Source organism: Pan troglodytes, chromosome 4, assembly GCF_028858775.2.
Source record: "Pan troglodytes isolate AG18354 chromosome 4, NHGRI_mPanTro3-v2.0_pri, whole genome shotgun sequence".
NCBI lineage: Eukaryota > Metazoa > Chordata > Mammalia > Primates > Hominidae > Pan > Pan troglodytes.
This window is the reverse complement of record NC_072402.2, coordinates 176,793,185-176,816,113: the sequence shown is the minus strand read 5'-3', so window position 1 is coordinate 176,816,113 and position 22,929 is coordinate 176,793,185. Positions and strand designations below refer to the sequence as shown.

Sequence of the window (22,929 nt, the reverse complement as noted above, 5' to 3'; positions counted from 1 at the left end):
AGGGGAGACAGCGGTCCTTCTGGGAGAGGGCAGTGTGCCTGTGCTTTGGCCATCCTTCTACCTGGTTGGGGCAAAGATGCTAGGCAGGCAGCAGAGCCCTTGGTGCTGCGGTTAAGCTCCGCGGCCACCACACCTGCAGACTTCCGGGTGCGTGAGCTGATGCATTTCCTCATGGTTTAAGCTGGCTGTCTTACTTGCAGCCAGGAGCATCCTGAGGGACCCAAAGGCCTTTCCCAGATGAGGGGGCTGGACAAAATGGCCCCCGACCCCTGACAGGGGCCAGACACAGGTGAACCCAGAGATTCAGACCCCAGCTCAAGTGGCGTCACTGCCTGACACACCCAGATAGCCCCTTTAAAATTTTTCTCTGTTCTCTCTGCTAGGCTGAGCGTATGTGTAAGTGGACAATCACAGATAGGCATTAAGCTACATCCTTCCCTGGGCCATTAATGCTTAGACTGAGTCTGAGTCTCCATCTTGCATCTCCATGTAGAAATGTTAACTGAGCCCTGATCCCCAAGCTTCCAAACCTCAAGCACTTTGTCTTCCACTTCCAGGCAGAATCGATCTCAGTGGCGAGGGGACGCCTCTGTGCCGCAATGGCAGTAAAAACAATTGCTACTGAAACACCACCCACGTTTCCTCTTTTGCTGGACACGGCTCCCTATTAAAGTGGGTACATGGTGTAGGGGAGGGGCACGCTCTCGACACAGCAAGAACCACACTTCCTAGAGGCCACCCGGCCTCCACATTCTGTTCAATCAGCGTTCCCTTGACATATGGCTCACCAGGGCCACTCCCGGCCAGAACTCCGCCAGAGCATCTGATGGGACCACTGCACCCGCTGTTTGCCAACAGCAAAGTTGGACAGAGCTGCTGTCCTCAAGGCCCCTCGACAAGGTAACTAGCCCCTCATGCTTGGCCCGCTCTGCACACAGGCACCAGTGAGACTAAAAGAGTCCAGCTCCTTTCCCACAGCCCCTAAGAGCTTGTTTGTCATTAGGGAGGGCACTGAAACCTCACTGCCTCCATCTGCTTGGCAGGTTGTGCCAAGAAAGGTGACTTTATCAAAGGGCAGGAGACCTTCTCAGGGGCTGGTTTCTGTGCAGACATTAGGAGACAGCAGTGGCTCTCAAATGGGCTCCTGTCTTTAATGAAGTCTGTGCTGACAAATGTGACCTGGAAGCCTGAGCCAGACCAGGGAGCCCGACCCTCCTCTCAGGGCAAGGCAGGGCACCCACCCACTGAGAACTGCGGTGGGCAACGGCAAACATTCCTCCTCCTTAATGTTTCTTCTGCCAGGGATGTGGGGTGACTCGTGGCACCCAAGATGACCCGGAAAGGTCCTCACCTCTTTCTGCACTACACAACTTTGGGAAGGTTTTAAGGGGGTTGGGTGTGTAAGGCCCGAGCTGACCCTGACTTGTTCTCACTCCTCCCTACAAACACTGGGCTTCTCGGTGAGGGTGACAACTCCAGGTTTTCAGGGACCATGGTGCTGACAATCATGAGCAATAGGCAGGTGTAGGGCAACAGGGGGTGGTGAGGACTGCGGTAAGCTGGAGAGCACAGCCAGACCTGAAGACATTCAGGCTCCAGTAGAAACGAACGCACGTGGCATGCGCTCAACAACACATCCAGCGGCGTTGGCCCAGTGGCCCTTAGTTTTTGTCTTTGGGACCTAGACTGAACATGCAGAGGAGCAGAGAGCCACTGGGGACTTCTATGTCCCGTATTTTACCTGGAAGAGGAAAAGGGGGACCAGAGAAAGAGGCAAACACCAGTACGGGGGGAGAGGCAAGATTTGAATCATGGAGGTTTGAAGAAGTAGCAAGATTTTTGTTGTTGTTCTTTGGTTGTTTTTTGTTTTTCTGTTTGTTTCTGAGTGGAGGACAAATGATAACGGGCTGGGATGTGTCTGCAAGTCTCCTCCACCTCCCCGAGGGTTTAACTGTGAAGTTAGGTGCATGTGAGCCTCGTTCATCCACCACCCTGGTGGGTGACAGTGGGGGCACTAAAGGATGGGCCAGGCAAGGGTGCTGCTCCGTCCCCAACTCATCCCTGGTGGCAGGGGCACGGGTGATGTGGGAAGAATCAGCTGCCAGGGGTTATTCAGTGTCCAGGAGACAAATTCTTTCTCCAAAAAATATCCTAAAGCAAGTATCCCAAAGTATACAAAATAATTTAGCTCCGTGAACCTGCTAGAAGATGCCATCAACTCATAAAGTCAGAGTTACTCCTTTTCGGGTCTCCTTTCATCCTTCCAATCACATCAAAACAACGACCTCTGTGCTAGTCCATCTCAAGGCTTTTGTAACACTTGCTAATCAGCTTCAGCCTTCGGTATCTTTAGCAGGTCGAAGTATCTGGAATTTGATAACATTTCTCTTCTTGTTGTATTTATTTTTAGCAATTATCTTTGATTTATGGAAACATGGTGAGATGCTGGCTTTTCCATTTATAGTAGTGATTTAAAGTATCCTTTAAAAAATTGAATAAAGTTTTAGGCGCTGTGTAAAGAAATACCCAACCATAGACACGGCAGGAAGGTGTAGAACATGCCCCTTGAAGTAGGGGCGGCTGCTGGTTGGGTTTCACTTGTGTTTTGAAGAGGACGGAAGCACTGACAACCACAGGAGGAATGCGTCATGGGTTCCAGGACAGCAACTGGCTGGACCCAATTCTGGGCTGCCTGGCTCCCCCAGCCTTCACAATTCAACTCATGCCACCTCTTACAGGAAGTCCTCCTGGATGCCCAGCTCTGGAGTCATCTCTGTGGTATACTAGGATTCCAGTTCCAACTTTCTCTGGAACCAGCTGGGTCATCAGAGGTCACGAGAGCAGATGCCTACAGAGAGTGAGGAGAGGCGGGACCTGCCACAATCTGCAAGGTAAGTGCCCATTTAATGGTTGCTAAGCAGGACTGTGGGGCTAGCGTGGCCACATCTTCCAATATCTCAAGAAAAGTTACCAATCTAAATTTCCATGTGACATCTCACCATGCCTGGGAGCTGGATCCAGCCTCGGGCACCCTTAGGTGACACAGAAAGAGTACAGCTTGCAGGTGAAGATGGCTGTCCAGCTGCGATGCCCTCACACCCAGGACCCAGAATCGAAAGAACCAAGGACATGAGATCACAGTTAGAGCCTGCTGTGTAAGTCTTGTTTCCCCCAACGACTGGGACCTCCTGGCCAGCAGGGAGAGGCCTGAGTCATCTCCGGGTCCTCTGCCCCTGGCCAAGGCAAAGACCAAAGCCCTGGCCACACAGGCCTGGGGCAGGGCAAATGAGAAAATCAAAGGGGTGGGTGTTCACCCTCTGGGGAAGTGAGGCAGAAATTGGGGGTCCCAGGGCAGAGATGTCCAACAGCCTGAGAGGGGGCTCTCAGGCAGGCCCTGGAGAGAGGCCGCTGAGCTCAGACAGCATGGGAGGATCAGGGCCTTGCTGGAGAGGAGGGACTGGGGAGGGGTCCCGGTTGGCAATCGGCTCTAACAGCAAACTGGCCCCAGAATGGGCCCAGGTGTCCTTGGATGCTTGGGTGGAAAAGGTAGGCAGAGCTTGGAGAGGCCATTTCAGGTTGGGGGCCGGGAGTGCAATGGCGGGAGGACAGAATGCATACGTGGGGTTGAGGACAGGTGAGGGCAGGAGCCTGACTGTGCTCATGGGCAGAGAGCCCAGGTCTGGCAGGAAGAGGCTGTGCTGAGGCTGCAGCGGAGGGATGGGAAGGCAGATGGGGGACAGGGGACAGGGACTTCAGAGGAAGAGGAACTGGGGACTGAAGGAGCCTTGCCTCTCTCAGTAAGGGCAAAAGTTGATCTTTGGGGTCGCGCCCTGGGTGTACCCTCCTAACAGCATCTTCTGGCCTTTGCGGCCTCTATTTGGGCATTCGGCCTGGCTCAGACCTTGGACCCAGTAGTCAGTCCCCCCTCCCCTTTCATTCCCTCACCCTGTCCTGCCCCAGAGCACAGAGACAGGGGGATGCACCCCTTGAATTCCAGGGCTGATGGGTGGGACCCGGCACCCCAAGGGCTCTCTAGGTGGGGACGTTCGGCCGGCGCCGCTCCTCGGAGGTTGTGCGCTTGGGGTGGCTGGCGGCGGGACTCCCCCGGCCCGGCCCGCGGCGCTTCTCTGCCGCCGCCTCGGGGTGTCTCTGCTTCGCTGCGAGCCCGGCACCGCGGCGACGGCGGCGCGAAGAGGGAAGCGGGCGGCGGCGGCGGCCGCGCCAAGATGCGCCGGGTCACCGCAGGCTGAGGCGCCCGCCGTCCCCGCCCTCCCCCTCGCTCGCCTCCCTCCCTCCCGCCTGCCTCCCTCGCTCGCTCGCTCCTTCCCTCTCCCCGCCTTCCCTCCGCGCTTCCCCGCCCTCCCCTCCTCGCCTCGCCTCCTCCGCCCCGCGCCCTGCGGTGCTGCAGCTGCGGGCGGCTCCAGCTGCCCCCAGATGTGGGCTGGGCGGCTCGCGGGGAACTTTCGCGCCGGCTGCGAGTGCGGGGCCCCGGCTGCAGTCCGGCTGCCATGGATCCGCCGGCGGGAGCCGCTCGCCGCCTGCTCTGCCCCGCGCTGCTGCTGCTGCTGCTGCTGCCGCCGCTCCTGCCGCCGCCGCCGCCGCCCGCGAACGCCAGGCTCGCCGCCGCCGCCGACCCCCCAGGTAGGTGCGGCCCGGCCCCTACTCCCCGGGACCCCCGCCGGCCTGGCCCTGTCCCGCGTGCCCCGCCGCCCCCTCCCCAGGCGTCGTCCAGCCTGACTTGGGCAAACTCCGCGCGCCCCGCCCGGGGCCAAGTTGGCCAACTTCGGGGCCGGGTTGGTCGCGCAGGGGGCGCCCCGCACCGCCCCCGAGCGCCTTGGGCCGGGGGAGCCTCGGAGCACTGGCGGCTCCTGAGTCGCGGAGGGTGGGGACGGAGGGCCGGGAAAAGCCCCGCGGCCGAGAGCGCAGAGTCAGCCCCAGCGGGTCCGAGGGGGGAGCCAGGGCGAGGCGGCGCCCGGGCTCGCGTCCGGGGACGCTCCGGAGGAGCCGGCTGCCGAGCGCGTAGCCTTGGGCCCTAAGGATTGCTTGGGGCGCCCCGGAGGGAATCCCCGGAGATCGGAGGGACCCTGTTCCACCCCTCCTAGTCCTCGGGCGCTCGGGAAGACGGGGCCGGCAGCGGGCTGAGCGGGAGCTGGACAGGCAGGACAGGCCGCTCGTGCTCGGGGAAGCCGGGACTCCGCCGCTCCGGAGGCTAGCGGTGAGGGCACTCGGGCGGCAGGGGCCCGCCGAGGGGTCGTGGCACACGGGTAAGGGGGCCAACCCGGAATGGCTTCCGAGCAGCTCCACGTCCTGCCAAGGACCGTAGGTGCAAGGGTCGGGGGACTCTCGAACGGGGTCGTCCCTTCGGGCACGGGGAGGTTCCCACCGAGCCCCAACCCTGAACGGGGCAGGGGGCAGAGCTCTTGGCAGGCAAGGTCTCCGGAGGAGGGAACGGCTGGGGAGTGGCGGAGCCCCGGAGTGGTGGCCCTGTTAACGCCCCTTCCCGGTTGCAGGAAAGCCGGGGAGGTGCAGGCTGGCTTCTGGGGTCGCCTGGCGGAATGCCCCTTCCCTTCGCAGTGGGGCGGGGTCTGGGGGGGCGTGGCTTGCCGGCGGGTCTCTGAGGCACTGGGGCTCCGTGGTCTCCGCCGATCTAACGCCCCTTCCCGTTGCAGGCGGGCCCCTGGGGCACGGAGCGGAGCGCATCCTGGCGGTGCCCGTGCGCACTGACGCCCAGGGCCGCTTGGTGTCCCACGTGGTGTCGGCAGCTACGTCCAGAGCAGGGGTACGAGCCCGCAGGGCCGCCCCGGTCCGGACCCCGAGCTTCCCCGGAGGCAACGAGGAGGACCCTGGCAGCCACCTCTTCTACAATGTCACGGTCTTTGGCCGAGACCTGCACCTGCGGCTGCGGCCCAACGCCCGCCTCGTGGCGCCCGGGGCCACTATGGAGTGGCAGGGCGAGAAGGGCACCACCCGCGTGGAGCCCCTGCTCGGGAGCTGTCTCTACGTCGGAGACGTGGCCGGCCTAGCCGAAGCCTCCTCTGTGGCGCTCAGCAACTGCGATGGGCTGGTGAGTACGCACTTCTCTAGCTCCTTTCTCTCCGCTGCTCTCGCCTGGGCTTTGGAAAAGGGTTACCTGGGAGTCCCTTGGGAGGGCAAGGCCTGCGCTGAGGACTTTCCGCGCCCTTCCCGTGCTTTAGTGAGCCTCGTGCTCCAACTGAAGGGCTTGGCTGGAAAGCAGGTTGTTTTGACTGGTCTGAGCAGGGGGCCATTTATGCATGGGGAGCGCCCGGGTCTCCAAAAGGCTCAGCAGGCAGGAGCGTGCGCCTCTCTCTTTTGCCTGCCTGAACAGGTCTCTGGCTTGCATCCGGGGGTGGGTCCGTGTATGTGTGTGTACCTTTGTGAGTGTGTGCACATGTGTTGTGGAACGTTGGTGTGTACCTGCATCTGGGTGCCTGTGCACCTGTGTGAACATGTGCGTGTGCCAGTGTCTCTTGTGCACGTATGTGTCTGGGTTTCTGCACATCAGTGTGTTGAGCATCTGTTGAGTTTGTGTCCGTCCTTGTGCATACTGGCGTGATATGTGTGTGGTGGACTTATGGGCTGGCAGTCAGTCTTCCTGTTTCCCTGCGTGCGGGTAATACCAGCCCAGGGAGCTGGCAGTGATGCTGAAATGCCCAGTTAGCCGTCTGCCCCTTGGCTGACCGGGAATCATTGGTTTTTCTGCTGTGGTTTCCTGTTGAACTCCAGCTGGTTCTTTGAAAAGTTGGTTTTCTCTATTTTGAGCTGAGGGGTGCATTTGGAAATGAAGGCTCTAGTGCTCGTGAGCTGCTCGATCTTTTGGGGGCAGCGCCTGAAGGACAAGAGAGAGGCTAGGGGATCCCTTTTGAGACTGCCTGCGCCTCTCTAGTCCTGTGACTGGAGCTCTGGGAAGCTCTGCTTCCTGGAGAGGGCAGGAGGGACCGTGGCTCAGCACAAGGGGGCCTCAGAGGAAGCCTGGATCGATGCTGAGGGAGGAGACTGACATTGGCGGTGCTCTGTCCGGCTGCCCGGGGCCTGGCACACAGCAGAGGCCACTGCAGTTTTCTATTTTGGATTGGGTGTGTGGTGGTCAGGCTGGCTGTGCTGGCCAGACATCTGAAGCCGCCCACCATGGGTTCCGCTCTAATTGCTACTCAGGGCACTCCTGCCCCGAGTGAGTGGCCACTCTCCCAGCCCCCGTGGCCCCTGAGCACGCCCGTACTCGGGCAGCTGAGGCTCATCCTACAGTCTGCAGAGCCGGCAATTACACCAGGGCTCTGCAACCACTGTCATTCTTTTTATGGAGACACAGAAAATATCACTTGTTGCTTTGGAAAATCACTGCCTTTGGCTGGATTTAGTTAGAACTTGGCCATATTGCAAACAACTGTAAATATCCCTGGAGGAGCTGGGTTAAAATGGCGAGCCCTTGACATCGCCCACTGTCTCTGAGGACATCCTGGGCCTCAGAGGTGTGTCCCATTTTACGTTGGAGGTTAATTTCCTAAATGAAAGGAGATGCTTGCTGCGGACTTAGGGTGAGGTAAGGTGGTGGGAGTTGACATGGGGTTGCAGTCTGTTGGTGGGCCAACACCTGTGTACTATGCATTCCTGATGGAGAGCATTTTGGGGAGGACTTGTCACTGTTTCATTCATTCAGCAGTTCATTTGGTGATTCATTTTTCAGCCAGCACCTTCTCATGTGTTTATCCCCTGTACTGGTCAGCAATGAGGCAGGTCTGGTACCCACCCAGGGCTCCTGTCGTCAGGGTGGCTGACGGACACTCTGGCCAGGACTTGGAGAGTGTGCTCCTGGGGGGCTGCTTGAATAGGGGCTGGAAGAATGAGTGGCCAGCTGGAAAAGACGCAGGTTGGCAACCCGGGCAGAGGGAGGAGCGTGTGCAGAGGTACCAGGTGTGGATTGGCCTGGGCAGGACAGGCCTGCTGAAGTGTCCCATGTACCAGACAGAGCTGGGAAGAATATTGGGGTTGGAAGAGGAGCTGGGACCTGCCTGAGCGGCATTGAATGCTGTCACTGAATAATGGCCTTGGACAGTGGGACAGCACCATCGGTTCTCTTTACTTATTTTTTTTTTTTTTTTTTGAGACGGAGTCTCACTCTATTACCCAGGCTGGAGTGCAGTGGCGCGATCTCGGCTCACTGCAAGCGCTCTGCCTTCCGGGTTCACGCCATTCTCCTGCCTCAGCCTCCCGAGTAGCAGGGACTACAGGCGCCTGCCACCACGTCCAGCTAATTATTTTTTATTTTTTATTTATTTTTTAATTTTTAGTAGAGACGGTGTTTCACCGTGTTAGCCAGGATGGTCTCAATCTCCTGACCTTGTGATCTGCCTGCCTCGGCCTCCTAAAGTGCTGGGATTCCAGGCGTGAGCCACCGCGCCCGGCCTCTTTTCTTTTCGCTTGTCCTTTTTCTCTTCTCTTCTTTTTCCTTCCTTCCCTCCTTCCTTTTTTTCTTTCTTTCTTTCCTTTTGATCAGGCTGGTCTCAAACTCCCGACCTCAAGCTATCTGCTCACCTTGGCCTCCTAAAGTGCTGGGATTACAGGCCTGAGCCACCGCGCCCGGCCTCTTCTTTCCTTTTCTGACTTTGTTGCTGCGTATGTGTCTGTCCTACTGTTAAATCCCCCTCTGCTGCCACCACGATAGGCTTCTTTGCTAAGGACCCGGGGCTTTACACAGGGCGCCTCTTGTCCTCACAGAGCCCTGGTCGGGGAGGCATCTCATCCCCGGTTACAGGTGGAGCACTCAGGCTCTGGGAGGTTGAGTGACTAGATGGAAGTTATTCATAATAATACCCACAGCGAGGGGTTATTCATAATATCCACAGCAAAATGTCCCTTTGCACAAGGCATGAGCAAAACAGGCTGCGCAGAGTGGTGTTGTGCCTCACGTTGCTGCGGAAGAGTTTTCCAGTATCTCCTGGGCAGCGTGGTAGGCGTGCTAATTTCACATGGTTTTTACACGCCCATTAGAAACCCAATGAGAAGCCTTTTGGCGTAAAAGGTAATGATGGTAAGTGACAGTTGACTGTGTTCCTATTAACGTTGTGTGCCAGGCTCTCAGCTGAGCCCCCTGTGCCACCTCGCCTTAATCCTCACAGCACCCTATGGAACGTATCCCGACATCATCCCCCTTCTACAGATGAATAAACTGAGGCTCCAAAAGTCAAGATAGCTTGCTTCAAGCTTCGAAGCCAGTATTTGAACACAAATCTGATTCCAAGGCCATGCTCACTATGTTTTGTTGCCTTTTCCTGCATGCCTACAAAAAGAATTTTAAAAATGCATTTCTTTAAAACATTTCCCACCTTTGTTATTTGACTCCTGGAGACGTTCTCATTGTGGGTTTGACCATCGTCTGTGTGAGTGGAGCCGGGAGCAGGCCTGGGAGCTGAGTGGCCTTGACTGGCTCGTGACCTGCGCTGGGCTGCAGCTCCTATGGGTGGCCTAAGTCCTCACTGGTGGGGGACTGCAGCTGGGACTTCCGTGGGATGGAAGCAACCCTGCCCGCCTCTGCCTCCCCACTCAGGGCAGCACGGGGATCCTCTCCTGCCAGGCTGGGCAGCAGTGGATGAAGCCTCCATGGGCTGGGCGGTGGAGACGGTCTGCCCTCCAAGGCCTGGTCCAATCCTGGGGCCCAAAGGAGGAAGTGTATGCCCTTCCCTGGATGCTTGATGCGAACCCCACAACCCTGTGAGACAGGGCTGCCCCACTGCATGGCTGAGGCTCAGAGAGACCCAAGGTTGCATGGCAAGAAGAAAGCCAGGGCTGCTGCCTTTCAGGCTGGGGCTCCCCTGTGGGGCTGCTGTCTGGGCCAGGCACCCACTCTGTCTTGCTGGACATTAAGAGTCATAAAGGCCACAGAGAGAAGTCAGAAGCTGGCCTAAGGGATCGAGATGAGTTTCATTTTTCCCAGCAAGGCTGCTGCCTTCGAGGCCACACACTGGGCTCCAGCAGGCTCAGGTGCTAGAGCAGATCAGGCAGGTGTGGGGGGGCCCTGGGACTGTGCAGTGGGGTGAGGGGCACCTGGGATTTGCAGCTGCCGCTGGTAGGGTTTTCCTTCCTCCCACTCCACCTTGGCACTGCCTGGATCGCAATGAGAGGTTGTCAGGAAGACTAAAGAGGGGCTGCAGGAACCTCTGGGTTCCCTAGGGTGTCGGGGCTCCCCAGGTAGGAGCAGAGGCTCCTGTGGGCCCCAGCTGCAAGCAGCCTACACAGCTGCTAAGGCCAGTCTCAGCCTCCACCATACTTGTCACCTTAAGACTTGCTCAGTTTAAGTGACAGAAACCCCTGCTCATATTGGATGAAACAAACAAGGGACACCATGGCCCCAATTATCTGGGGGTCCTGAGGAGTGTTGGCTTCAGGCCTGGCTGAATCCAGGGGCTCAGAGCATGCTATCCATTTCTCAGCCCTGCCTCTCAGTGTTCATTTCAGAATTGCTCTCCACCCCTCAACCCCCGGCCCACCACATCGGGCCACCAGCGGCTCCAGGCCTAACTCGTTTTCCAAGGAGGCAACCTTTGAGATGGAAAGCCCTCCTCTCTGGGTGACACCTGTGAGAGTTGGGGGAGGGATTGGAGGCCCATCTTCAAACCCATGGCTGTGGTGCGGGCCTAGCCCAGGTCTCCTGCCCACCTTTGGGACTGAGGGGGAGGGACAGACTCCCAAACTCTGGAATGAAGAGGGGCCTATCATACAAGAAGGAAGGAGGACAATTGTGCAGGGTGGTGAACACGGTTGTGGCCACCCTTCTCCTGGACTCCAGACCCCATGTTGGGCTTAGAAGTCCTCCTGGGCTCCAGGCTTGCCTGCTCGGCTGCCTCTGGAACCCCCTTCCCTGGATGACCCCATACTCAAGTCACGTGGCTCTCCCCACTCTCCTCCAGACCCCACCCTTCCAGGATCGCCCTCCCCTAGCCAGCTCCAATTCTAGAGCTCTCTCAGGGCCCGGCTTCCCTCCACGCCTGGCGCCAACCCCTGCCTTCTGCTCTTGTGCCCCCCACTGCCCCATGGTCTCTCCCCGACGACCCTTCTCCACTCTGCAGCCAGAGGGATTTTTAGAAACCATGCAGCAACTCATGTCACGCCTTCACTTAAGACCTCTCAGTGGTTCTTACTGCTCTTAAAAACATCCAAACCCACTGGCCTGGCATTCAAGGCCCCCGTGACCTGGCCAGGGCCCTCCAGCTCCGGCCTGAGTCGCCTGCTCTGCTGGTCTGGAATGAGACTCCGGGAGAAAGGGCTGCAGGAGGCAGAACTCCAGCGTTCCCCTCAGGTGCCCCTGGGAGGGTGGGGCAGTGACTCCCTCCCCTGCTGCCTTACGTGAGCTGAGGGCCCCTACAGAGATGCCTGAGGGATCCAGCAGTGCAGTGCAGTCCCTCTGGAGGCGGCGGCCAGCCTCAGGAGGGGGTCCGGGGAGCAGCATCCACACCATCTACCTCTGCTTGGGGCTTTGAACCCAGTCCCTGCGGTTTTCCTGTGAGCCAGCCACCGTGGCCCCATTTCACAGGTAGGAAACCGAGGCTCTAGGAGTTACATATGCAGGTTCTCTCTGTGTGGGCTGGCGTCTCTCCTGGAATCCTTTGGGGAGGGGCCGAGTGGAGCCGGCTCCCAGCCCCTCATGAAGGCCGGCATGGTCAGCGCTGGTCTCAGCCGGAGCCTAGCAAGGCCAGCTCTCCCTGGGACCCCCGCATCGTGTTGCCCAGCCCCGGCCTGCCCTCCATTGTGTGGCTGGGTGTGTTTCTGGCACTGGTCAATGTGCGCAGCCATGTGCTCATTCAGGTGTGGCAGGCTTCTCCTGCCCAATGGCTCGCCGTGGCTTCCCTGTCGCCCATGTCTCCAGCATTTAGCGAGTCATGCCTGAGTGAATCCAGGCCCTCCTGCAGAGTCAGCTGGGAGGTGAAGGCCAGGTCCTCACCCAGGCCTGCTGTGAGGCTCACAGGGGCCACACCTGGGTGAGTGAGTGAATTCAGGCCCTCGTGCAGAGTCAGCTGGGAGGTGAAGGCCAGGTCCTCATCCAGGCCTGCTGTGAGGCTCACAGGGGCCACACCTGGGTGAGTGAGTGAATTCAGGCCCTCGTGCAGAGTGAGCTGGGAGGTGAAGGCCAGGTCCTCACCCAGGCCTGCTGTGAGGCTCACAGGGGCCACACCTGGGTGAGTGAGTGAATTCAGGCCCTCGTGCAGAGTGAGCTGGGAGGTGAAGGCCAGGTCCTCACCCAGGCCTGCTGTGAGGCTCACAGGGGCCACACCTGGGTGGGTGAGTGAGTGAATTCAGGCCCTCATGCAGAGTCAGCTGGGAGGTGAAGGCCAGGTCCTCACCCAGGCCTGCTGTGAGGCTCACAGGGGCCACACCTGGGTGAGTAAGGGAATCAGCCAGGGACATCCGCTCAGCAGCGAGGCTGGCTTTGCTTCGTGGCTGCCTGAGCTATGGTCTGGGCCTGCCCACTGTGGTATCTGAAGACCCAAAGAGGCAAGTGTGCATGGCAGCCCTCCTGGGACCCTGGGTCTGTGCTGGCAGGCAGACATGTCCTTCTTTACCCCACCTGCCTCTCTGGCTTGGGCAGCCCTGGGGGTCCCTGTGTTGCTGCCGGCACAGCAGGCTGCTGGCTGCATGTGGACGTGTGTATGTCCTGGGCCTGTGCATGGCGGGAGTGTGTGCATGTACATGTTGCCTCTGCATGTCTTGCATGTAGGAGTACATGCATATAGTGTGCGTGTGGGGGTGCATATGTTCGTGCACGTCTGAATGAGTGTGTACACGTGTGTGCACATGAGTGTGTCTGCATGGGAGGGTGTGCATTTGAGTGAGCATGGGCCAGCATGTGTTTATGTATTTCTCGGGAGGGGTTTCCTGCACTCTATAGAAGAGGGGCCTTAAGTGGGGTTGAGGTACTCAGGGGAGAGGAGGACCCCAGCCCCCTCAATCTTGGCACCACGTTAGACACCCCCATCCCCTACTGGTGGTTACCCCGGAATGGGAGGATCCAGGTAGGAGGTGCACACTCTGCTGCGTATGTTTCATATTAAATATCAGCTGTCCACAGGGTCTGCGGTGCTGCCATTAATATGGAGAAGTTATTACCGAGCCCGGAGCTGGCTCCTCGGGCTTGTCCATGAATTTCAATTACACTGCACGACGACTCCAGGGCTGCAGAGTGGGGTGCACAGCTTCCGCTCAGAGGCACAGGGAACCCTAGTGTCCAGGACCAAGGCCTGGGTGCTGCTGAAGCCAGGCAGGCTCTACGCCATCCTCACCCTGCCTTGTGCATTTCACGGGTTAACCCAGGGAAGGCAGGGGCCTATTGTGGGCTGGAGGCTGTTGCGGGTCACATGGTCCGCTGTGCCCCTCGTGACCGCGCAGGGTGGACAAGCACCACGATGCTGAGAACCTTAGTTCCTCCAATAGCAAAAGATGGGTTCTGTCCGCATGCACTTCAGTGGCAGTGAAAGGGTGGGTGTGCAGCAAGCGCCTACCCCAGGCCCGGGGGTGAGAAAGCGGTGCCGTGTCTGCATATCATTAGCTCTAAGGTGCCATCGGTTACAGGACACACCATTACTTTATACGCCACCAAGAAAGAGGAGACACTCCCATTTAAACTGCAACTCTGTGCCTTGTGGTTCCCTGGAGGCACGGGCCCCACTGCCACAGTTCTTGGTTTCTCTGATGCTGTCTGCAGGTTTCTCTGATGCTGTCTGCAGCCTAATGGGTGGGCCATTTCTCCTGCCTGGCCGTCGCTTGTCACGGCTCCCGGGAACTGAGTTCGGTTGGCTTCGTCCGCCTCCGGGGGTCTTCCTCTTGTGAATTACGAAGTAGCGGTCCTTCCTCCAGGGATAGGTATTTGCCTCACCAATGCAAAGCTACATGCGCCTTTCTGCGTGCACCCTAACTTTTTGACCTCACAGCGTGACTCTTCAAAGACATTTTGAGTGTCCAGGGTGTTGACAGTGAGGGACTGCATTGGAAGTGTCGTGGCCCAGGAGGCGGGGGCCAGGGCCAGGGTGTGAGACCCGCCGATTGCACCCTCAGTTCAGGGGTTGGGAAATGGAAAGATGCGTGTTGGAGGGACCAGCCCTCACCAGCTCTGTGCAGAATGTCCGGGATTCATCTTTAAACCTGGGTATTTTTCCTTTGAAAGCCCTAATCTGAAATTTCAATGTATTAAAAGTATTTCCAAGTGTTAAAGCCTGTCATCTTTACACCTGGGTATTTTTCCTTTGAAAACCCCTAAACGACAAGGTTTGGAGAGCTTTGGGTTGGTGAACAGGTGAGGTGCTGGGAGGGTGAGTGCCCAGAGAGGGCGTGGAGGCTCTGCAGCCCTTCCCGTTACCTTGCCCTGCCCATCCCTCCCACGCAGCTGTTTGAAAGCAGGGATTGGGAGCACATGGAAAGTAGGGTGTCTTTACATTTCATGCAAGGCTTGTCTAAGGCTTGCTAGTGGCCATTCTGATTGGGACAGAGCTTCTGGACATATGATGAAAAGGGGCTTGAGAGCTGTGAGCATATTGGTATATATTTACATCTGTCTATTTTATGGGTTATAGTATGTACCATTGCCAGTCAGTTGCAAATGAAGCCTCAGGTTAAGCAGTACCACAGATACAGTCTACTTTTCCATCTTTCTGTTCGTGTACCAATATTAAGCTGTGTTTATTATTAGAACTGTAAGGCTCTAATAATCAAAGTATTAAGTACTTTGAAGCTTCGCTGTCCAATACAGTAGCTATAAGCCACACAAGGCTATTGAAGACTTAAAATGTGTCTGGTCTGAATTGAGAGGTACCCTGAGTATAAAATATACATTGGATTTCAGAGACTTCATACCCCCCAAAAAGAATGTGGAATGTTTAATAGATCATTTTAAAGTATTGATTACAGGTTGAAATGGTAATATTTTGGGCATACTCGGTTAAATAAAATATATTTCTGAAATTAATTTCACCTGTGTCTTTTTTTTAAAAAAAACATGGCTACATATAAAGCTCGAGTTCTATTTCTGTTGGACTGTGTGGCTTTGGAACATCTGGCTGGATACGTCCCCCTTTGCTGGTATTCTCTTAGAAAATTTTCTTGGCTGGTCACATATGTTTATTATTTCAAATGAATTTTAGAATTGTTTTGTCGGGTAGAAAAATCCCTCGTGAATTTGATTGATAGTAAATTAAACTTAGAAACTAATTAAAGGAGGAATTGACATAATTTACAGTATTCATCAGGAACATAGTATATTTTTTCAGCTTATTTCATTCTGTTTTAATGTTGTACCATGAAGTATTATATATACATATTTTTATACAGGTCATCCATTTTTAAAAATCAGGATTATTTCAAGGATTTTTTTTCTTTTTGCCATTGCTCATTGAATACTTTCCATCTATTGTTGGTACGAAGGAAGGCTATTGATTTTTATAGAACTATCTTTTATCAAGTAGCTTGATTGAACTCATTAATTCTAATAGATCTTTGTGGAGTCCTTTGGGTTTTCTAGGTATACAGTTGCACTCTGTAAACACTGATAATTTTGGACCCTCATCTCCAATCTGCACCGTCTGGAACCTTCAGAGCGATGCTAAGTCACAGCCGTGGCTACATGCATCCTCATCTGTGCCTGGCTTTAACGGCAACGCCCCCGGTATTTCTCTGCTTAATACAGCGCTTGCTGTGGATTAAGATGGATTTCATGTGAAGGCAATATCCTCTGAATTCTCGTTTTCTAAGATCCCATTTTTATCAGTAAAGGAGCTGAAATCAAGATAAAATGTGTCTTAACTCTTAACGCTCCCTTCTCTCACCTCCAAAAGCCAGAGGTGTTGCGATTCCGGGGTGTTTGTGTTCTCAGCCTCGGCCTCAGCTGTCCACTTTGCTGGGCCAGGAATGAAACCCAGTCCCCATTTACGCACCATGGGAAGCCCTCGTAGGGAGGGGCAGCTTTCCTGCAGAAGGTGGGGGAGCCAGCACCTCCCGGCCACGCGGGTGACTTCTGGAAGAACAGGACCCTGTTCTTGGAAAGCCCTTTGGGCCATGTGTGGGGGCATTTCCACTTTCATCTGTGGGTTCTTTCTTCCCTCCCAGTGGCATCTCCCTCCCTCTGTCCAGTTTCTCTGGAGCAATCCCTCCATTCTCCTCCTGTGTCTTACAGCGGACTTTGCCCGCTGCTCTGAGGTGGTGGCACTGTCTGCACAGTCTCCTGCTCTTCCAGTCCCACTGTTATCTGTTATCCCATGTGCTTCTAGAAGGTGTTTTTCCAAGCAAAGACATTTCCCTCATTAGAAGAAATCTGTAGGCAGGGCACAGTGGCTCACGCCTGTGTAACTTGAGGAGGCTGAGGCGGGCAGATCACTTGAGGTCAGGTGTTTGAGACCAGCCTGGCCAATATGGTGAAACCCCATCTCCATTAAAAATACAAAAATTAGCTGGGCATGGTGGCACACGCCTGTAGTCCCAGCTACTTGGGAGGCTGAGGCAGGAGAATCTCTTGAACCCAGGAGGCGGAGCTTGCAGTGAGCTGAAATTGCGCCACTGCACTCCAGCCAAGCAGCAGAGTGAGACTCTGTCTAAAAAAAAAAAAAAAAAAAAAAAACCAGAAAAAAATCTGTGGCTTGTCTTGCAGAAGAGCTTTTCCATTGTGTGATCTATCTGCCTGCCCACTGGTGGGCATGGGATTTGAGGAGCTTTGAACAGCATCTGTACATAGGCCCCATCCTGAGAGATTCTGCTTTATCAGACCTGCGTGAGCCCTGGGGTGTGTACTTTTCAAAAGCTACACAGGAGAGTCTTTTGTACAGCATGACAGGTGCTCACTAGCGAGGGCTGTGGGGAGTGGGGGCTCACAGACCAGACTTGGGGCCTTGGCTCTTCTCTTGCTGGCCTGTGACCCTCCATTTTCCCAGTTAAGACACCACCTGCCTCACAAGGTGTGTGTCAGCGAGGGAGCAGAGGGGGATGAGGCTGGCTGGCCTCCGTCAAAGGGAATTCCATGGGGGGCTTGAGGTGGAAGGAAGCGATGGCCAGTGGGCATGGCCCGGCCTGGGATGCGGGAAGCTGCCACGGCGGTGTTGGCTCCTGGCCCTCTGCTCTCGGGTCTCTCACCTGGAAATTCAGAGCCCCGGCAGAAGGAAGGCAGCTGCCGTCGCATGGCTATCCCCAAGGCCACACAGTAGGGAGGGGTCCTCACAGGCAAGCGGGCAGGATAAGGGGGTGAGGGCTCCCAGGGCAGTAGCTGGCCTTCGCTGCAGGGCTGTCCACACTTGGCGGCCACCTGGAGCTCCGTGGGCGTTGAGCACTGACCCTGCAGACCTGATCAGGGCAAGGTGGGGGCAGCGGTAGGTATCCTCCTTGGTGCTCCTCAGTGCCCTCCCAGGCAGGTGCCCAGGCCCTGGGAGGCTCCTGGTCTCCTCTCCTCCCCTTCCTTCCCCTCCCTTCCTCTCTCCACTCCTCCCTCCCTCCTTCTCCCATCCCCTCCCTCCCTCCCCTCTGCCCTCCCCTCTCTGCACGATGGCTGGCCACTGGCCACTTATCCCAGCACACTGGCCCTGAGCTGAGGTCTGGGCCTCTGGGGCAATGCAGGTTGGGTCACAGACTGAGGTACTGTCTGAGACCCTGTGATAGTGGGAAATTATAAATGTATGTTTGTTCTTCATCTCTGGTTCCTGCCTCAGAGCTCCTAAAACCTTTGTAATTTTCTGAGTGTTAAGGGTGATAGAAACACCTTTTATTATCAGATTTGGTCTGAGTCCCCTGGTTCCTGATATAAGAGTTTCTGGATTGTTGGGTTGAGAATTCAGCCTCACTCCCCCAACGTCTGGGGATGGGAGTCATGGAACTTCCATGAAAACCCCTAAATGACAAGGTTTGGAGAGCTTTGGGTTGGTGAACAGGTGGAAGTTCTGGGAGGGTGAGTGCCCAGAGAGGGCGTGGAGGCTCTGCAGCCCTTCCCGTTACCTTGCCCTGCCCATCCCTCCCATGCAGCTGTTCCTGGGTTGTGTCTTTAATAATCAACTGGAAATAGTAAGTAAAGTGCCTCCCTGAGTTCTGTGATCTGTTCTATTAATGAACACATGTCTGTCTGATTCCAAGGTCACAATTACTTTTGCACCAACCTAATAGCAAATTACAGAACCTGAGGAGGGAGTTGTGGGACCCTCCCAATTTATAGCCGCCTGGTCAGAGGCACAGGTGGAAAGCTGGAACTTGCCACCGCAAGTGGGGCTGCCGTGTGGGACTGAGGCCTTAACCTGAGGGCTAAGCTGACCCCAGGTAGTTGGCATGAGCATTGCACTGAACTGTGGGGCACCCAGCTAGCGTCTGGAGGTTGGAGAACTGGTTGGTGTGAGGGAAACTACGTGTCTGGTGTCAGAAGCATTGTGAGTGAAAACAGATCCCAGTGGACCTCACCCAGCCTGGGGGCTCTGATAGAACAAGGGGAGGTCCCAGACCAGGGCTCAGCCCTGTGGACAGGGAGAAGGCCTGAGTTTCCAGAACAGCCCCAAATGCAGCTGCAGAGACAACTGTCATAGGATGGTTGTGCTGGGTCCTGGTGCTGGGAGCCCCTCCCTCCCTTCCCCTCCCTCCCTTCCCCTCCTCTCCCTCCCTTCCCCCTCCCCTCCCTCCCTTCCCCCTCCCCTCCCTCCCTTCCCCCTCCCCTCCCTCCCTTCCCCCTCCCCTCCCTCCCTTCCCCCTCCCCTCCCTCCCTTCCCCCTCCCCTCCCTCCCTTCCCCCTCCCCTCCCTCCCTTCCCCCTCCCCCCCTCCCCTCCTCTCCCTCCCCCTCCTCTCCCTCCCCTCCCCCTCCTCTCCCTCCCCTCCCCCTCCTCTCCCTCCCCTCCCCCTCCTCTCCGTCCCTTCCCCCTCCTCTCCCTCCCTTCCCCCTCCTCTCCCTCCCTTCCCCCTCCTCTCCCTCCCTTCCCCCTCCTCTCCCTCCCCTCCCCCCCCTCCGTCCCTTCCCCCTCCTCTCCCTCCCTTCCCCCTCCCCTCCCTCCCTTCCCCCTCCCCCCCTCCCCTCCTCTCCCTCCCCCTCCTCTCCCTCCCTTCCCCCTCCTCTCCCTCCCTTCCCCCTCCTCTCCCTCCCTTCCCCCTCCTCTCCCTCCCTTCCCCCTCCTCTCCCTCCCCTCCCCCTCCTCTCCCTCCCCTCCCCCTCCTCTCCGTCCCTTCCCCCTCCTCTCCGTCCCTTCCCCCTCCTCTCCCTCCCTTCCCCCTCCTCTCCCTCCCTTCCCCCTCCTCTCCCTCCCTTCCCCCTCCTCTCCCTCCCTTCCCCCTCCTCTCCCTCCAGCTTCTCCTCCCCTTCCCTCCTCTCTCTTCCCCCTTCTTTTCTCATTCCTCTTCTTCCCACTCCTCTCCCTTCTCTTCTCCCTCATCCCCCCTTTTTCCCTTTTCTCTCCATTCTCCCTTTATGTCCTCTCCCCTCCCTGCCCCTTCTGTCCTCTCCCTGTTCCCACCTTTCTTTCCCAGAGTCTTTCATTAGCCAGGACTCCTGGGGACCCTTCCTGGCTGGGGGCCCTTCGTCGTCAGCTGCACTCTGCACCTGTACCTTCCTGGTACATTCTGGGAACCAACAACAGGTACATTCTGGGAACCAACAACGAGCCATCCCAATGTGCTGGGAGGAAATCAGGGCACAGCGATGGGGATGACCCACCCCAGGTCCCACAGAGCCCAGAGCCAGCTCCTTTCACTGCAGCTGGAGCGCCAGATGAAATCTGTACCTCCTCAGAGGTACAGATAACTCCCCACCTGTACAAGCAGGGTGAATTGCTGAAAAGGGGAATTCATGTCTCCTCTCCTTGGCCTGCTACTGAGTTCTTGGTGCATTTTCTAGCAAACAAGGTCAAGGCTGAGTCCCTGCCCTGCCAGAGCATCCTCCACCTCAGATAGGGCGGTTTGGCCTTTGGGCTGTCTTTCCTGTTGGGGTGCCCAGGCTGTCACGGGCTGTGTCCTCACTGGGGAGGGTGGTCTGATGAGCAGGGCTGCTGGGAAGGTTGTGCAGGTGGTGTGCTGGGCAAGGTGGCCAATGAGGCCAGCCTTTGCTCTGTCTGGGAGTGAATGGAGTGGAGGTTGGAGGGTGCCCAGCACTGGGTGGAGATCACGGGCACTGGGGGAGGGGAAATGTGTGCCAGGTGTCTGCCTCCACAGTCAGGTTGCCAGAGTTGCTGCGTTCTTCTCTTTGCAGAGCTTCTGCATCCTCGGGACTAGGGACATTAAGAACCAAAGCCGGGGCAGTTGCAGGGAGGCTGCTGGACATTGTAGGTGGCCCTGATTGGGGCAGTCTCAGCTGTGGTGACTACACTGTGGCCTCTGGGGCTGGGGATGGCTGGTCCAGGACTGGGCATGATATGGGGTGGGTAGATGTAGGCCGTCTCTGTCTTGGTGTCAGCCTGTCCTGATAGACTCTGGGGGCTCAGAGTCCTCACAGCCTTCCCCCAGCCTGCCTGCAGGTGCCCACCTGGCTCCCCAAGGCCTGCAGGAGTCCACAGGCTCCCCAAGGCCTGCAGGAGTCCGCTGGGGCTGGGCTGGCCTGGGACCCTTGGTGGGAGTCAGGCAATCGTGTTATTGTTGAAACTTGTTTCTTCAATGGCTGGTGGTTACGGCCCCCAACTTTCCTCCTCTGAAGCTGATTGGTTCTCCCTGGGGCTAGTCATTAACCCTCTGCTAGCTTGGGTGGGTTTATATTTGCAGAGCTTCCTTTTTTATTCTGCTGGGCTGGCGTTTCGTTTCTTCGGTCAGCTCTGTCAGCCTCTCTAGTTGCTTTCTTGTGGTTACTCAGCCTGTAGAAAAGTATCAGCCTTTCAAAGAAATACTCCATTATATGTTTTGCTTTTTTCCTGACTTGATTTTTAAACATGTAACTCCTTTAATTCAAGTGAAATGTGTTTCTTATACTGTATAAGGTGTTGGTTTTAAGTGTTCATTTTTTTTCTAAATTGCCATGCCGTTGTCTCAGCACCATTCGTTTGCTAATTCACTCTTTCTTCTTGACTTTGGGATGTATATTCCATCATCTGTGAAGTTCATGGAGGATATGGGGTTTATTTCTGGCCTTTCTGTTTTTTTTTTTTTTTTTTTTTGTGTGTGTGTGTGACAGAGTCTCGCTCTGTCGCCCAGGCTGGAGCGCAGTGGCACTATCTCGGCTCATTGCAAGCTCCGCCTCCTGGGTTCAAGCGAGTCTCCTGCTTCAGCCTCAAGAGTAGCTGGGACTACAGGCGCCCGCCACCACACCCGGCTAATTTTTTGTATTTTTTAGTAGAGACGGGGTTTCACCGTGTTAGCCAGGATGGTCTCGATCTCCTGACCTCGTGATCCGCCCTCCTTGGCCTCCCAAAGTGCTGGGATTGCAGGCATGAGCCACTGTGCCTGGCCTTTTCTGTTTTTCTTTTGCACCAGTCCAGAGGTCTTTAATTGCTGTTGGTTGACAATATGTTCTGACATCTGATAGGGCAAGTATCACCATCGTGAGGTTTTAAAAAAATGCCTAAAGTAGTGTCCCCTTTGCAGCAGGCCCTCAGCAAATCTTTGCTGAACAAATGAACGACATCTTCATGATGTTTAATTTTCTCATGGAAATAAGAACGTTGATTCAGATGTTTAAAAACATAGCCCAGTAGGTTTATTACTAAGAGACTTAGAATGTTATTGCCATTGTCAATAGGGTCTTTTCCATTATATTTTACACCAGATTGTTACAGATATCTGGGAATACTTTTAATTTATAATACAGTAGGTGATTATTTACTCAGAATACCTGGGACCTACTTCTTTCAGACTAATGATATCCTCAGAATTTAGACAGACATCTTTATTCCCAGGGAGAAAACAGAGTTAAAAATGACACATTAGTGCAAATCATACATGCATGTGCAGAGCTGCCGTGAACCACTTGACACCCATGGTTGACCTGGCAAGCCCAAGCCCCAGCATTGCTGTCCTCAAGGCGCGCCCTCCCTGGCAACAGCCCCTGCTTCAGATCCTTTGCTCCCAATGACCTGCATCTTCCCATGTCTTAGCAAAGCAGTCTCTCTGTTACTAGAGTGGCACAAATATGAACCACAGATAATCACAAAAAGTCCTTCTAAAATAAATCTCTTGCCGGGTGCGGTGGCTCACGCCTGCAATCCCAGCACTTTAGGAGGCTGAGGCGGGTGGATCACGAGGTCAAGAGATCGAGACCATCCTGGCTAACACGGTGAAACCCCGTCTCTACTAAAAATACAAAAAATTAGCCGGGCATGGTGGTGGGCGCCTGTAGTCCCAGCTACTCGGGAGGCTGAGGCGGGAGAATGGCGTGAACCCAGGAGGCGGAGCCTGCAGTGAGCTCAGATCACTTGCGCCACTGCACTCCAGCCTGGGCGACAGAGCGAGACTCTGTCTCAAAAAACAAAACAAAACAAAAAAAACCTAAATCTCTTGCTTGGATGTTTCCCATGTTTGCATTTCCAGATATATGAGTTTCTCTATTTATTTTGCATCTAGACTTTTCATGAACTTCCTTGTTATTATTTGGTTCCTTTTTTTGGATGTTTTTGGGGGTGAGGATTCTCTAAGTGTGCAGTTATTGTCTGCAGTTCATAATATTGTCTCTTCTTTTTCAACATGTTTTCGTTTTATGTCTTTAGTAATTTTGTGTGGGAGCTACAACCATGCCTTCAGAGCATCTAGCCCCGCTTCTAAGGGAATTGAGAACCAGGTGCTGCTGCTTCTGTGAATGCTGGTGGTGGTAGACCCAAAGTGGACAAACCTTGGCCTAAATGGATCTCCCAGGCCCATTTCCCCACGGTGGCACGGCTTTCCTTTCCCTGCTCTCTCGCATCAAGTAGAGCTTCGAACGCAGGATGTGCCCATGTTGTGGTTTTATGGGGATGAGTGGCGGCGATTGACCTTCCCTTTCAGTCAGGGAGGCTCTCTCAGTC

The 22,929-nt window shown here is 55.8% G+C and overlaps 1 protein-coding gene across 2 annotated transcripts in view; it reads left to right on the top strand.

Moving 5' to 3' along the window:
• Window positions 1–4,362: 4,362 nt before the first annotated feature.
• ADAMTS2 (ADAM metallopeptidase with thrombospondin type 1 motif 2) overlaps window positions 4,363–22,929 on the top strand; it is a 235,955-nt gene continuing 217,388 nt past the window's right edge. For both annotated transcript variants that reach the window (XM_024356867.3, XM_054684843.2), the window contains exons 1-2: window positions 4,363–4,641; window positions 5,670–6,064. In XM_024356867.3, the coding sequence (XP_024212635.1) occupies window positions 4,509–4,641; window positions 5,670–6,064 (528 nt within the window). In that variant the 5' untranslated portion in view covers window positions 4,363–4,508. The remainder of the gene's footprint in view (window positions 4,642–5,669; window positions 6,065–22,929) is intronic.